Consider the following 13,778-nt stretch of genomic DNA (forward strand, 5'->3'; position numbering starts at 1 on the left):
GGGGGTCCAGGGGACAGCGCCAGCGCAGGGAGCCAGACTCTCGGGGGTCTCTGAGGTCTCCGGCCGCGCCAGCCCTGAACCCCCAGGACCCAGCCGTCCCCAGCCCCTCAGCTGGGCTTCCCGCGGCTCCGCAACCCCACCCGCTTCCGGACCCGCCCCGCTGGCCCCGCGCCCCCTGCCCCCGGACTCAGACCCCGCCGGCCCGGCCCACGCTCTATCCCGCAGCACCCGGGCCCAGAGCAAACCCATGCGCAGGCACCGCAATCCCCGGGCCTGAGGCCCCGCCCCCAGAGGCCCCGCCCCCGCCGTCCTGGGCGCACCGGCCGTCACGTGGCTCTCACGCTCCCCGCGCCTGCGCGCGCGGCGGTGACGTCACTTCCGGCCGGGCCCCAGCTGGCGGCGGCGGCGGTGGCCGAGCGGGCGAGGTGAGGCGGGAGCGGGGGCGGGGGTGAGGGCGGGGGTGAGGGCGGGGCGGGCGCGGCCGGGACCCGCCCTGGCGCGGCGGCTGGCTAGGGGAGGGCCCGGGCGGGGTCGCGGAGGGCCGGGAGCGGGCCCCCGGTTCGGTCTGCTGCGCCCGAGTTCCTGGGCCTGCTGGGCGGCGCGTATCCCGCCGCGGGCGGTGCGGCGAGGAGGGGGCGTGGGGACGTGGCGGGGCCGGTCCGCGGCGGTCTAGGGACCGGGCGCCCCGACATCCCGGGGAGATGGGCTCGGAAGGGGCAACCGGGGGGCCCGCCCTTTTCAGTCTTTGAAGCAGCCGCCGCCGAGGTGGACAAATGTCTCTCGCCTTCTCCATTTTCCAAAGGGAACATTTCTGAGGATGCTTCTTGGTTCTTGAAATGTATCTGGCGAGGTCCCCCGCAGTTTTTCCGGCTTTCCGTTGTCCACCCTTTCCCACAGTCCCGGCCTCCGCAGGCCAGGTGGTGCGGGGCTAGGTGCAGGGTGGCAAGGGGGGTAAGATGCGCCCGGCCCTCAGGGAGTTAGCTCACTGGGCTGCCCAGCCTGACAACGCCCTGGGGGCTGCCACACAGTTGGTGGTGGACAGAGTGCCACCGAGGAGTGCCGGGCTGGAAGCCGTGCGTGTGTGTGTGTGTGTGTGTGTGTGTCCGTCCCCCTGTGTCCTGTTTCTAATTATAAAAGCAACTCGGGTTGTGACAAAGCTCGGGGGTATGGAGGTGCAATGTCCCGTCCTCTGGCCAGCCCCAGGGAGGCTTCCAAGAAAAGGCGGTCTTTTAGCTGAATCCCAAGGATGAGTAAGACCCTATTGGGCGGAGGGGACACCTTGAGCAAGGGCCCCTGAGCTGTCATTGGGGAGCAGCCAGTGAGTTCTGGGTAGGGAACTTCTGGAGAGGAGTGGGAGTGGAGAGGAAAGGGAGCAGGGGCCACGTCCTGCAGGACATGAGCTTGAGTTGGGGTGAGCTGAGGGGGTGGCGACGTTTCTGGGTCTGGTGGTGGGGGTGCAGGCGCTCAGGGCTGTTGGTTGGGATGGGAGCTGCTGCCATCAGCCAGGAAGGAGGGTGAGGGTGCGGTGCTTAGAGGTTTTGCCCCCGTGGGTCTTCAGGGGACTGCCGCTGTTAGCATCGAGTAGAGCAGTATTCTGGCCCGTGTTTGGTTAGTAGATCATTTTCTAGAAGTCTTAATGGCTGAAACTGTTGAGTACCACAGAGACACAGAGTATCATGGGAAAATGGAATCTAAGAAAATCTGAACATCATAAATTCCCAAGGAACACAGAACGACGGCCATTTGCATCACTGATTCTAACTCTAGAATACTCATTGTCACCTTTCTGAACAACAGAGTGTCCTCTCCTCTCCTGTCCTTAGGCATATGGCTGCGTGTGGGGAAAGAGTTTGAGACTGGGGGGCTGGAAGCTGGGCTTTGGGTTCCCCCATGCCCTGCCTCCCCCCAGGAGCTCTCAGAAAGTCCTTGGTTCCCGTGCAAGAACAAGGTACAAAACTTACCCATCCGGAGAGACTCCCTTCTTGTCTCTAAGTAGAACTGTGTTGATGTCAGGGGTATCCAGGGACCTGCCACGGGCAGGTGCCAGCAAGGGCAGCAGCGGGCTCGGGGATGCTCAGGTCAGCTGAGCTGTCTGGGCCTGGCCCTGGCTGCTGTGGCCCTGGAGGCTTAGGTCCTGGGAGCCACTGGGGGTTCAGACCCTACTTTGCCCGGTGGCAACTGCTTGCTGTGGCTGGTGGCACTGCTGCCTTTTCACACGTCCTGGACATTCCTGGGCCTCCACCTCCCTATGAATGGGCTGGCTCTGCATTTGGGGTGCCCAGCACTGTCCTAGACCGTGCTTCATAGTCAGCAGTGGCCCTGCCACTCCCAGATGTGCCCAGTCAGTGTGTTCTTTCTGCGATTATCCTGTCTGTTGTGAAGCAGGAGAGCCTAGGGAGCCTCCTTGGGGGCTGCTTTGGCTTAGATGAGCACTCTGAGGCCCAGAGAGGGAAGGGATTTCCCTGGGGGCAGCAGAGCAAGGATGGATGACCTCCAGCCGCAGAATGGTTCTGGACCCTGCTGTGTGCCTAGCACGCACCACCGGCTGCCGTGAGCTCGGCAGCCACGGACAAGAGCCAAGCCCTGCAGAGTGCACAGTGGGGGGCAGCGTGCGGTTCTCTGTGGTGATGGCAGCTGGCAGAGGTGGTCTGTTACAGAGACTGTGTTCGGGGGTGGGCTGGAGCCCAGCAGTCAGACACACCTGAAGGAATAGATTGGGCCAGACTGAGGGCTTTAGAGGGCCCAGGGCTTCAGAGCAGGGAATTACTTGGGGAGGGGTGTCAGGACCAGGGTTGGGGAGAATGGTGCAGGAGGCTGTGCTGTTGTGGGGGAGGTAGTTGGATCGGGGTGGCTGCAAATGGGAAGAGGTAGCTGGAGAGCACATTGGAGGCTCTGGGAAGGATGGCCCTGGGCTTTCGGATGGTGGGATTGTGGGCCGAGGGGAGACCGTTGTTTTGTCGTTAGATCTGAGACACCAGTAGCTGAGCTGCCCCTCACATCATGGCCACCAAGATCGGAAGGAAGCTGTAAACATCAGTGTGCTAGCAATTGCCAGATGGGACCTGGTGGTGGTGGTGGTGGTGGTGGTGGTGGTGGTGGTGGTGTTTTTTAAGATTTTATTTATTTATTCAACAGAGCAAGAGAGAGAGAACACAAGCAGGGGGAGCAGCAGAGGGAGAGGGAGAAGCAGACTCCCTGCTGAGCAGGGAGCCCAACGCGGGGCTGGATCCTAGGACCCCGGGATCATGACCTGAGCTGAAGGCAGACGCCTCACCGACTGAGCCCCCCAGGCGCCCCCAGAGCTAAGGAAATAATTGTGCCTCTAGTCCTTGTGAGCAGAAGAGGGAAAGCATATGAGGGAGGGATGGCGGTGGTTTGGGAAGTGGTGAAGGCCAGGTACTGTCTGATTAGGGCTCCTGCCTGCCCCTCACCTGCGTACCAAGTCCCCGTCCTAATGGACCGGAGGCTCCGTGGTCCTCCATGGCTCGGCCTGTCTTGCCAGGTGTCCTTGGCACTCCTTCAGGCTGGTGCCACTCTCCCCAGCACTCTGGTCCTTCCTGCCTCCTCCACACCTGCCTCTCTTCGTGGCCCTGCTCAGCACCTTCCCCTGGTGGTACACACACTCAGATGTCCCTCTGCTTCGTCAGACGTGCCCCGTGGCCAGCCTGGCCTCCTGCCTCCCTTCGTAGTGTTCCTCACGGACAGGCAGCCCTGGCTCACCGCCCACACCCTCCCCTCACCCCACCGAGACCGTTCCTGCTGAGGCCGTGGAGGGTTCACCGTGCGGGTCCGGCGGTCGCTTAGGTCCAGGTTGCACTGCAGCTATGCCCTAAGATGTCTCCCTGCTGACTTCCTGCCCTTTCTCCCGTCGGAGCCTCCGTGCTCGGCCGTCTGCCGGGGGCTGCTCCCAGCGGGCTCGTGTCCCCAGGCTTCCATCCTGGCCTTCCGGGTCAGCTGCTTCTGCTCAGCCTCAGTGCTGTGATTTGCCTGCTCTTGCAGTGGTTCTTGCTCCCAGCCGTGTCGTCTTCGTGGCAGGAGTGGGCTCGGCATATACCCCCTTCTTAGTGACTCTTCCTTCGGGGGCTTGTGAGGGGCACTTCTCTGCTTGCTCCCGTGCACCTCCCGGCGGCCGCATGGCTCTTGTCTCGGGCACGTACCCAGGACTAGAATGGCTGTCACTGTCAGGGGGTGCATTTTTTTTACTGGAAACTTTATTTGGGGTCGGGATTGGAGGTCCTGTCACTGTAGGAGGTGAGGAGGCTGAGTGAGTGGCAGGTCACTGTCTCTTCTGTCCCCAGGGGAGCAGCAGGCCTTTGGCCTCTCAGGAGGCTGCTTCTCCAGGAGAAGCCTCTCGGTGCCCCTGAGTCTCGCCAGGCGGCAGGGTCTGGTGGGGGTGGGGCCAGTACAAGAGGTTGGTGTTAAGGGCCCCGGGGAGGGGGGCTGAGCTGGAGGGAAGGCTGGGAGGGTGCAGAGGGTTCTCCGGTCTGGGAAGACAGGTTGGTTGGACACAGGCTGTAGCAGTCAGCCTGGGGGGCTGTGACCTTCTGCTGGGAACAGAAGCAGAAAGTGGCTCCTTTTTAAAGTGTCATTTTATTTGCTCCTCGAGCCCTGAGGCTGTGAGAAGCTGCTGGGTGTGTGACGCCTAGCAGAGGCTCTTCCTTACCCAGTTTGTCCAGGGTACCAGAAACCTGCACTGAAGTGGGATGTCCATACAGGAGGGCTTTGGTGACAAATGAGCAGGCCTGGGACAGGGAGCTGGTGTGACTTCACCATGCTGCTGGTTTAGTCAGGAAGCCCAGTGGGCAGCAGGGCTGGGTCCTCAGTGTGGGGACCAAGCACTCTGTGGGTCTGGGCTCAGGTCACAGGCACAGCCCCTGCAGGCCAACTGCTCTGCAGAGACAGACAGGAGCAGTGAGGTGTCCAGAGAACCCCATTGTCACATGTGTGTGTAGGCAGAGTGACGGGAGCCAAGGGGGCTGAGCACCTGAGTTAGTCTGAGAGGATGAGTAGGGACCCTAAGATGAGGTCTCAGTGCCCACAAAGACCAGATGGTCCCCAGAGGCTGCCGTTGGAGGAGAGGCCTGAAGCGGGGCAGGTGAGGTGGGGAGGGCAGGTGCCCTGCAGCAGGGGCCTCCTGCATGGAGGAGGACAAACTGTAGGAAGACTAAGGGCTCCTGGGCAGAAGGAGATGGCCTGGCTGAGGGCAGGCGGGCTGGCCGGTACTCCTGGCCCCTCCATCCTGTCGTGTAACTGGAGCTTCCCACCTTGTCCCACTGCTGACAGCCCAATGAGTGTCCCAGGGTGTCCTTAGGCCAGAGGGGGCTTTCCCTCTACTCTGGTGTTCGGGGGGCTGACACCTGAGAAAGAGGACCTTGGGCAGTGAGACCCCTGAGTTCAGGGAAGGAGAAGTCCCTTTGTAAGGGGCTGGCCTTCTGCGGGGTGGGGTGGGGTGGGGTGGGGCGTGGGCTGCCATGTGCGCTCCAGGAAGCTGGTTTTATGCTCTTTTGTGGGTCTTGTCTTGCTCCCTGGGCTTGTGTTTACCTGTGCAGGTGTTCAAAGGCTGGGTCATTGATGACATGACTGAATAAACCAGAGAGCAAGGCCCACAGCAGCCCCCCTTTCTGGCCCTCTGGGAAGGGCTGCAGCTCCATGCTCTGGGCTCCAGGGGGGAGGGGCGCAGGGGGGCAGAGGCTCTTGTGCTCAAGAGCCCCCTCCCTCTGCCCCCAGTAGCTAGGGTTGTCTGTTCTGGGGCCAGGCCTGGGACTGGCCCTGTGTAGACAGCTTCCTTACTCTGTGCTGTGTTGTCAGCCAGAGAGAGAGGGCACCGTTCCCTGGCCAGTTTGAGACTGAGCTTAAAAATACTGACCCTGGGGACGTCTGGGGGCTCAGTCAGTGAAACGTCTGCCTTCGGCTCAGGTCATGATCCCGGGGTCCTGGGATTGAGCCCCCCGTTGGGCTCCCTGCTCAGGGGGGAGTCTGCTTCTCCCTCTGTCTGCCACTCCCCCTGCTTGTGCGCTCTCTCTCTCCCTCTCTCTCTGACAAATAAATAAATAAAACGTTAAAAAAAAAAATATCATGGGGGCGCCTGGATGACTCAGTTGGTTAAGCGTCTGCCTTCGGCTCAGGTCATGATCCCGGGGTCCTGGAATTGAGTCCCACATCGGGCTCCTTGCCCGGCGGGGAGTCTGCTTCTCCCTCTCCCCGTTGCTTGTGCTCTCTCTCTCACTATCGCTATCTCTCTCAAATAAATAAAATCTTAAAAAAAAAAAAACCACCCACCCCTCCCCCCAGGCTGTAAAATCTGAGCTGCCAGGCCGTATACAGATGGCACCCTAGGGTCTCGGTGCCCAGGTCAGGCCCAGCACCTTCTTCCCAGCTCACACCTTTCCTCCAGCCCACCTGCCCTGTTGGGTCCTACCCGGGGCCCCGACTCGCTCGTGCCCTGGCCTCCAGGACCAGAAGCCGGGCGGGGTCTCTGCACCCCCGGGCCTCAGGCTCTTCTGCACTCCTTACCACGAAGCCTGTCCCTATTTTACAGATGGGAACCAGGCTCGGTGGAGACAGCACGCCAGGCCCTGCAGCAGGGAAGGCTGAGTTAGGGTTCCCTGGGGTCACTGCAGCTCTTCCCTGCAGACCCAGACTTCCTGAGAGGTGTTCTGTGGCTCTGGAAGGCTGAATCCGGGCGCTGCTGCTGGCACCATCCCAAGCTCCCTGACTGGGGGGACGGGGCTCCCTGAGTAGCGGTGGTCCAGGGGCTGTGGGCTCCCTGGAATGAACGGGCTCTGAGTTCAGGGGCACTTTGCTGGCCCCCAGCCTTCGTCTGGTTGACTCTGCCAGGATTGTGGCTGGGCTTCACCCAGCAGTTCGTCGTCAGCTTGAGGAAGAAGGTGGGCCCCACACCCCTCCCCACTCTGAAGCCCCTGTGGAGAGGGTGACTCTGTCCCACTCCCGGGGTCTGGGCTTCCCTTTTAGAGGCTGAGGGGACCCGGCAGTGGAGCGCAAGGACCAGACACCCCCGCGATGACCAGGTGGGTCCTGGGTGGTGGAGTGGCCTCCCCTGAAGGGGAGGGGATGGGCCCACTCTGTCCCCAGCCCTTCCTTACATGCTGGGCTCCCCCAGTTCCCCTGTCTCCAGAGTCGTCTACAACGGCAAGAGGAACAGTAGCCCCCGCTCTCCCACCAGCAGCAGTGAGATCTTTACCCCAGCCCATGAGGAGAATGTGCGTTTCATTTATGAAGGTACGTGGGGCACCGTACCTTCCAAGAAACTCCCCAGAGCCCCCCTCCTGCCGTTTCAGGGTGTGGGCTCTCCCCCAGCCTTCAGGGGCTGTGTCTAGTGAGGAGGCCTGGTTCTGGTCGTGGGGGGCAGGCCGCTCCGAGGGGAGGAAGCATCTGGAGCCGATCAGGTTGACTCCAGGAAAGGGAACCACTGTGGAAGACGGGACGATGGTGCGCTCCAGGAGGACCCGGGCGTGTTGAGAAGTGGTGTGGCCAGGCTGCGTGAGCACATGTGCACCCACATGTCCATGAGTGACGTGTGCCAGGATGTGGGAAAGGTGGGAAGCCTGCGTGTAGGATCAAGCGCTGATGGGTCACAGCTGTCTCTCTGAGTGCGGCCCTGGTCGTGGTAAAGACAAGGGCAGGCCTGATAGGAGCCAAGTCAGGGGCAGAGAGGAGAGAGGGGAGGCTTTTAGGACCAACCTCAGGTCAAGAGCAGGCCAGGCTGGGGGCTGAAAGCTGTGAAGTAGGGGGGCCGGGAGGGGGGGCGGAGGAGCTACCAGGATGCTCTGAGGGCTGGGAAGGGTGCACTGACCACCTGGACTCTCCCTGACTACCCAGCCATGCGGGGGGCTCTTGACACCACCCCCTTGCTTTTCACAGCCTGGCAGGGCGTGGAGCGAGATCTTCGGAGCCAGATGTCAGGCAGCGAGCGGGGCCTGGTGGAGGAGTACGTGGAGAAGGTCCCGAACCCCAGTCTGAAGAGTGAGTGGAGAAGCTGACCTAGGAGGGAGGGGCCTGGCCAGGGGGCTGTGCTGCGGGGGAGGGCTGGAAGGCCCACCTCCTTCTGAGACAGTGTGGCAGAGTGGACCAGGTCCCAGGGCTTCCAGAGGCAGAAACGGGACAGGGGGCCCAGACCTGCCTCTCCGTCCGTGCCACACTGACTGCTCTGTCCCGACAGCCTTCAAGCCCATCGACCTGAGTGATCTGAAACGCCGGAACACGCCGGACGCCAAGAAGTCCTGAAGCGCCTGGTGTCCCTCCCCTGGCCTCTGGGAGACCTGGTGCCGCCTGATGTTGGTCTCCTGCGGGCTCAGCTCCTGGGAGGGGGAGGGGCCACGCACCCAGGGGGCTGTCATCCCCAGGACCAGGAGGGGCATGATTGATGGCCAAGGCCTGCCCTTCCTCCCCAAGCCCTCTCTTCTCTTCTCAGGGGGTCTCCAGCTGCCCCTGTCACTGGGGGGGTCTGGGCCCTGCCAGCCCCGACTCTCCCTGTAGTTGTGTCTCTGGAGCTGCCAGCCCCTACCCCAGGGCCTTGACTCTGACTGCTCTCCAGTTCCCATCACTTTGCCCCCCACCCTGCTGGCCCCTACGCCCCGGCCACTTCCAAGGTCAGGAGGGAGACAAGGGGGCCTCTGCTGTCTCCCAGGCTGGTGGGACTGGGCTTGTCCCTGAGGTGGCCAGGAGGCAGGACAAGGGTGGCCCCCCCATACCCGTTGTGTGTCCTCCACCAAGCCCTGCCGCTTTTCTGGCCTGGACACCTTGGGGAGCGTCTGAGTCTCACCCCACTGTCCAGTCCGGTCCCCTCCTTCCGTGCATCAGCTTCAGGATGGCACCAGCTCTCCAGGCCTGGAGGTCACCGAGCGCCCCTGCAGAGAGGGTCCTGGGTGACCAGGCCTAGCCCCTTGCTGTCTGCGGCCCTGTGGCCACAGCAGTCCCCTCGGGCAGGGGTGTGAGGCCGACCGTGGCCCTGTACCACCTGCTGGGATGGTCACCAGGGTCCCCTTTCCTTCCTGTGCCCCGCCAAAGCCAAGTGTCTGTGACTGGAGCCCAAGGACCAGTGAATAAAGGAGGGTGGCACTGGACCGGCCCCTTGGTCTGTCAGGCCCCTGTCCCAGCAGCCCACACAGGGCTGGAGATCCACGGCCATGCTCCAGGCCCCTGACACACAAATTCCATCGGGTCCCCGGGTTCCTCAGGGGGGGCCCGGGCCTCCTGGAGGGGGCAGTGGGAGGTGGAGGTGGGGGACTCATGGAGGAGAGAGGCTGAGGTGGCTCTCCTATGCCCTTTAGGGAACTATTGCCTTAGGGGTGGGGGCCCTGGAGGCAGAAGCCTCCCTCTGCAGCCCTGGACCTACACACTGGACCCCGGGGGGAGTGGCTCTTCCGCCGTTCAGATAAAGGGGTGTCCACTGGGCGTCACTGAGAGAGACCCAAGTGCACTTGACCTTCAAACCTGGTAGGCCTGGCCCAGATACACCAAGCTGGAATTTATTTTGGGAACACCCTTTCCTGGAAGAGTATTCCGGGGCCTACAGGTGACACCAGGAGGCATCTTCTTGGACGGGGGGTGCTCCCCAGGGACAAGGCACAGGAAGGACAGGTCATGTAATAAACAGCTGCCTTGGCTTGCTGCCAGTGGGCGCTGGCTGGTGCCAGGCCCCGAGCCAGGTCTCTAACCACGTGGCCGTGTTCGCTCCCCGGGGACCTGTGGGGTGTTTTGCTGAGGGGTTTGAATGCCCCCGGCTACCCTCCCTGGCCTCCTGCACTAGTGGTGATACTTGTGGGCCTATCCACCCCACCACCGCGTGTGTGTGGACCCCAGGAGGCCCCTCAAAGGCTTTTCCCTCAGTGTCCCTGCCAACTTAGCGTGTGTGAAATGGAGTCCCTCAGCCTGTGGTCTTTCTGCCAAGGACACCTCGGAGGTGGGAGTGTGCTTAAAAGGCCACATGCTAGAGCTCGGTTGGGGGCCCTGGAGGTCGAGGCTCTGGGGGCAGGGAAATGAGTGGGGGTGGAGGAGGAGCAGATGGGTGGAGGCATGCTGGCTGGGAGTGGAGCCATCCCTTCCCTAGCTTGGGTCCATGTGTCGCATTTGGAGATTTTATCTAATGGGTGAGGACTCTGCGGTCATAAAGGGGGTCTCAGAACAGGGGGAAGGGGCAGACATGGGGTAGAGGGATGCTAGCTAGTGGGGAGGTCCTCCCTGTTGGCCTGGCCAAGCTCTCAGGTGGGCACGGGCCCTCCGGTCTGAGCCCAGCCCCAGCTGTGCTGCCTCCTCCCTGTCCTAGGCGCTGGGGGTCTTCACCAGGGCTGTGTGGCTGCGCACAAGTGGTGGGAGACCCCTCGCCTCTGGTACGGTGAGGGCAGCGAGCATCTCGGTGGAACGGGTGCAACCGCTGGTTCGTCACGTGCTCTGCACACGTGCCCTCTGCACACATACATCAGTGCACATCGCTAGTTCATTCAGTGTTGGCAACTCCATGGGGCAAGTTTTATGACCCTGCATTTACCTCCTTTCAGAGACTGGCCTTATTCCAATTTTTAGGCTTTTAGTTTTATCAGAATTTTGGTTTAGTAGACACTGAGTGAGTGTGCGCTCTGAGCACGTTTATGCGTACTGAGCACGAATGCTAATCCCCAAATCCTTGATACCCAGTCCGTGTTCCCCTTAACATCTCAGGATATTCTAGGTGGGTTATGGACTCAGGAGGGGAAGGCAGAGTGTATCTGCTGCATCTGTCTGCCTGACCTGTCCCTTAACTCTTACCACCCCTGCCCCTTTTATGTATTGAAGACCCCTGGGTGCTTCAAGACGGAGTTCCCCGCATTCTGGATTTGGCTGGTCACTTCCTTCTGTCAACAGGCTCCTCCGTGCCCTGCATTTCTGTAAGCTGAAGCGAGGTACGCAGGCTGGATGGCATGTAAAATGATTGCTCTGGCTGCCATGCTGGAACAGGCTGTCGGCAGATTGAGGGTAGGAGCAGAGAGACCTATTCGGGCTACCTCGGTGAACCATAGGAAGAGGACGCCGGGTGGGGGGCACGCGAGGAGCTCTATGTAGACTGTGGAATTTGAGGGGTTGAGTGGGAAGATGAGTCTAAAGTGTGGATTTGGGAGGGTCACAAGAGCTGGAGATGAGACTGGGAAGCCATCTAGATATTGATAGTTTTCACATATCGATAAGGGAGGAGGGTGGCCCGATCCCTGGGCACTGCAGTCAAGGAGGGAAGGAGGTAGGGAAAAAAGGGACTGAGCAGTGGAAAGTGAGGTCAGAGAAAGAGCAAGCAGGGGGAGGACCTGGGGATGAGGGCTGCGGAAGTGTCCAGGAAGAGGTGGAGGTAGTTCAGAGAGTGGACCACCTTCGTCTTCTCCCACCCCCACCTACAGACAACCATTTTCACTTCTTTAGCTGACGCTTTGTATTTCCAAGTAGCACGCGTACACGGTTCCTTCTTGGTTTTCCTATTTCGTTCTCCTCTTCCCCGCTGCCACAATACACATACGTTCTCCCCATCCACCGTGCTCCCTAGACAGTTCTCTCTTTCTCTCCTGACTTTGGTCACGTCATGTTGAGTATTTACATTATGACGTCTGTGTTTGTGTTCAGAGCTGAACCATGTGGTAAATTGTGATTGTTTTTCTTTTCTGCCCAACTTTTTGTTTTCCTTGAAGTTACTAATGGCCTTCTTTTTTCATTTGCTTAGCTTTCTATGTACTAACACTAATTAAGTCTTGAACTGTCCACCAGGTCATCTAAATTTCCCTCTCTCTGGTCTCCTTGAGGGTGTCTCTCCTGGAACTTTCTGCCGTGCGTGAGGTCCCCTCACCCCAGTGATGTGCTCTGCCTGGCGCACAGCTGCCATCCTGGGGATGACCTCTCAACTCTCCTAGGTTTGATCCCTGTTTATTGTGTAGTCCGGGTTTTCCTCTTTCTCACTGTTCACACTCATTTTAGTAGCGCATGTTACACACACATGCATGTGGGCACAGGCAAGGGAGTACCTGTGTGCTTTGGGGGAAGGGCCTAAGGTGAAGGACTGCAATGGAGATGCGGAAGAGGCAGAGGGCCTGGAGTGTGCATTTTCCTGGACACACAGATGTGTGGGTGCTGGGCTGTGAGAAAGTGGCTTCTCCCACCACACCCCCTCCTCTCCACCTGCAGGGCTCCCTGGTCAGAAGTCAGTGTTTATTGGCTGGGCAAGTCCAGCCCCTGGCAAGCCTCTGCCTCCACCCTCAGCTCTACCGGTCTGCTCCAGTTCTCTTGGGGACAGGGACAAAGGTGAAGGAGGAGAAGGGCAGAGGGAGTCAGGATGGGGGTGCTGTCAGGCCACTAGGTGAGTGGCTCACCCCCCAAGGCGGTCACCAACCCTGAGCTCAGCTGGCGTGAAGGAGAACTTATGCTCTCCCTGTACTAACTTGTGCCCCACATAGGCTTCCAGGCCTCAAGGGCTGGCGGGGGTGCCCTGTGGGCAGGGGCTCGGGAGGGCCTGGGAAAAGAGGTAGCCTGAAGCCTCAAGGTCAGGGGCCTCAGTCTTTCCTATGCCTGGCTGGCACTGCCCACCAGTCCTGCAGAGGTGCGGCCGACTGCGCCGCCTCCCTGCTCGGCACACTTCCTCCGTCACTGTGACACTGGCCACCCACCTGGACCACAAGAGAGCTCAGCCTCCCCTAACCAGCCTCCCCCTTCTTCCTCCCCACCCCTCTCACTTCCCTCTGTGCCACGTCCAGGCCTGCAGTGGGTGTGGGCAGCACAGGGTGAAGGCCCCCTCAGGAGGGCCCCAGTGCCTGGCGGGTGAGTAATTTTATTTACCTTTCCTGAGAGGCCTTCTGTCCTCTCATTTTCTCCAATTAGCCTGGCTCTGCCTGAGCGACTCCAGCCCACGTGGCCTGTGGAGGCTGTGGGCACCCCACGCCCCAGAGCTCGGTGGGTGCCTCCCACCAGCTCCTTGAAGCAGGGACACCTGGCAGGCCAGTGTAACTTGTGCTCTGTTCTGGCTCCTTCCTCCTCCCCCGACACACACCCCAACAGGCATCACAGCACCGGCTCCAGGGACACTCTAGAGGGGTGACCACAGCCCCCACACCAGTCCCTGCTCCTACACTTAGCTCCATCCTCTGCATCGGACACACCATCCCTGCGATGGCGGCTTGGACCTCAGGGCGCGTCCCCGAACACTTGGGTTCCCCGCCCCAGTGCACTGCCTGGTTCTTCCTAAACAGGACACTCCACTCTTTCCCGGAGAGCAGCAGCCCCCGCCGCCTGCCAGGCAGGGTGCCCACCCACACGCCGCGGACAGTGTCCTTCTGTGCTGCCACACACCGGAGTGGAGTGGAGCGGGCCGGGCCTCTCTGCTTAGTGATCATGTCAGGACCGTGCAGAGGTCTTGGGAAAACTGCTGCTGCCATCACTCAGATCATTTCAATTTGGGGGGTTGGTTTCCCCCCATTTGATCTGCTACACAGTCTGCAAGTGGTTGTGGCTGGAGCCAGGATCGGGTAGAGGCCGGGAGAAGACATCCAGTTCCAGATCGTCCGGCGATGCCCTTATTGGGCCTGAGTCCAGCCCTGGCTGTGGCTCCAGGAGAGAGCCAGATGTATTCACGCGGGGCTGCTGGAAAGACTGCGGTGCTGCTGGCTTCCCTCAGCCATCACCCACCCCATTCACATCCCTGTGCTGGCAGAGGGTGACCCTCTTGGGGGTTGGGAGCCCAAACAAGTGGGGGACTATCCACTCTGGCCCAGGGTGTGCTGAGCCCCACTTATGCCAGCATGGGGGGGGGG

The 13,778-nt window shown here is 60.9% G+C and overlaps 1 protein-coding gene across 1 annotated transcript; it reads left to right on the forward strand.

Annotated features, from left to right (window-relative positions):
• The first annotated feature begins 354 nt into the window (after window positions 1-354).
• MCRIP1 (MAPK regulated corepressor interacting protein 1) lies at window positions 355-9,083 on the forward strand. The gene is made up of 5 exons (XM_040640007.1): window positions 355-425; window positions 6,973-7,028; window positions 7,121-7,239; window positions 7,882-7,983; window positions 8,180-9,083. Exons 2-5 carry the CDS (start codon window positions 7,021-7,023, stop codon window positions 8,242-8,244), a joined length of 294 nt encoding a protein of 97 aa, XP_040495941.1. The 5' UTR covers window positions 355-425; window positions 6,973-7,020; the 3' UTR covers window positions 8,245-9,083.
• Window positions 9,084-13,778: the final 4,695 nt, after the last annotated feature.

This window comes from Ursus maritimus, unplaced genomic scaffold, assembly GCF_017311325.1.
Source record: "Ursus maritimus isolate PB19 unplaced genomic scaffold, ASM1731132v1 scaffold_24, whole genome shotgun sequence".
Lineage (NCBI taxonomy): Eukaryota > Metazoa > Chordata > Mammalia > Carnivora > Ursidae > Ursus > Ursus maritimus.

Excerpts from the sequence above, each read along its gene's own strand:
- MCRIP1 (XM_040640007.1), top strand. Across the intron at positions 7,240-7,881 it reads TGTGCGTTTCATTTATGAAG|CCTGGCAGGGCGTGGAGCGA; the intron begins GTACGTGGGGCA and ends TGCTTTTCACAG. Across the intron at positions 7,984-8,179 it reads CCCGAACCCCAGTCTGAAGA|CCTTCAAGCCCATCGACCTG; the intron begins GTGAGTGGAGAA and ends CTGTCCCGACAG.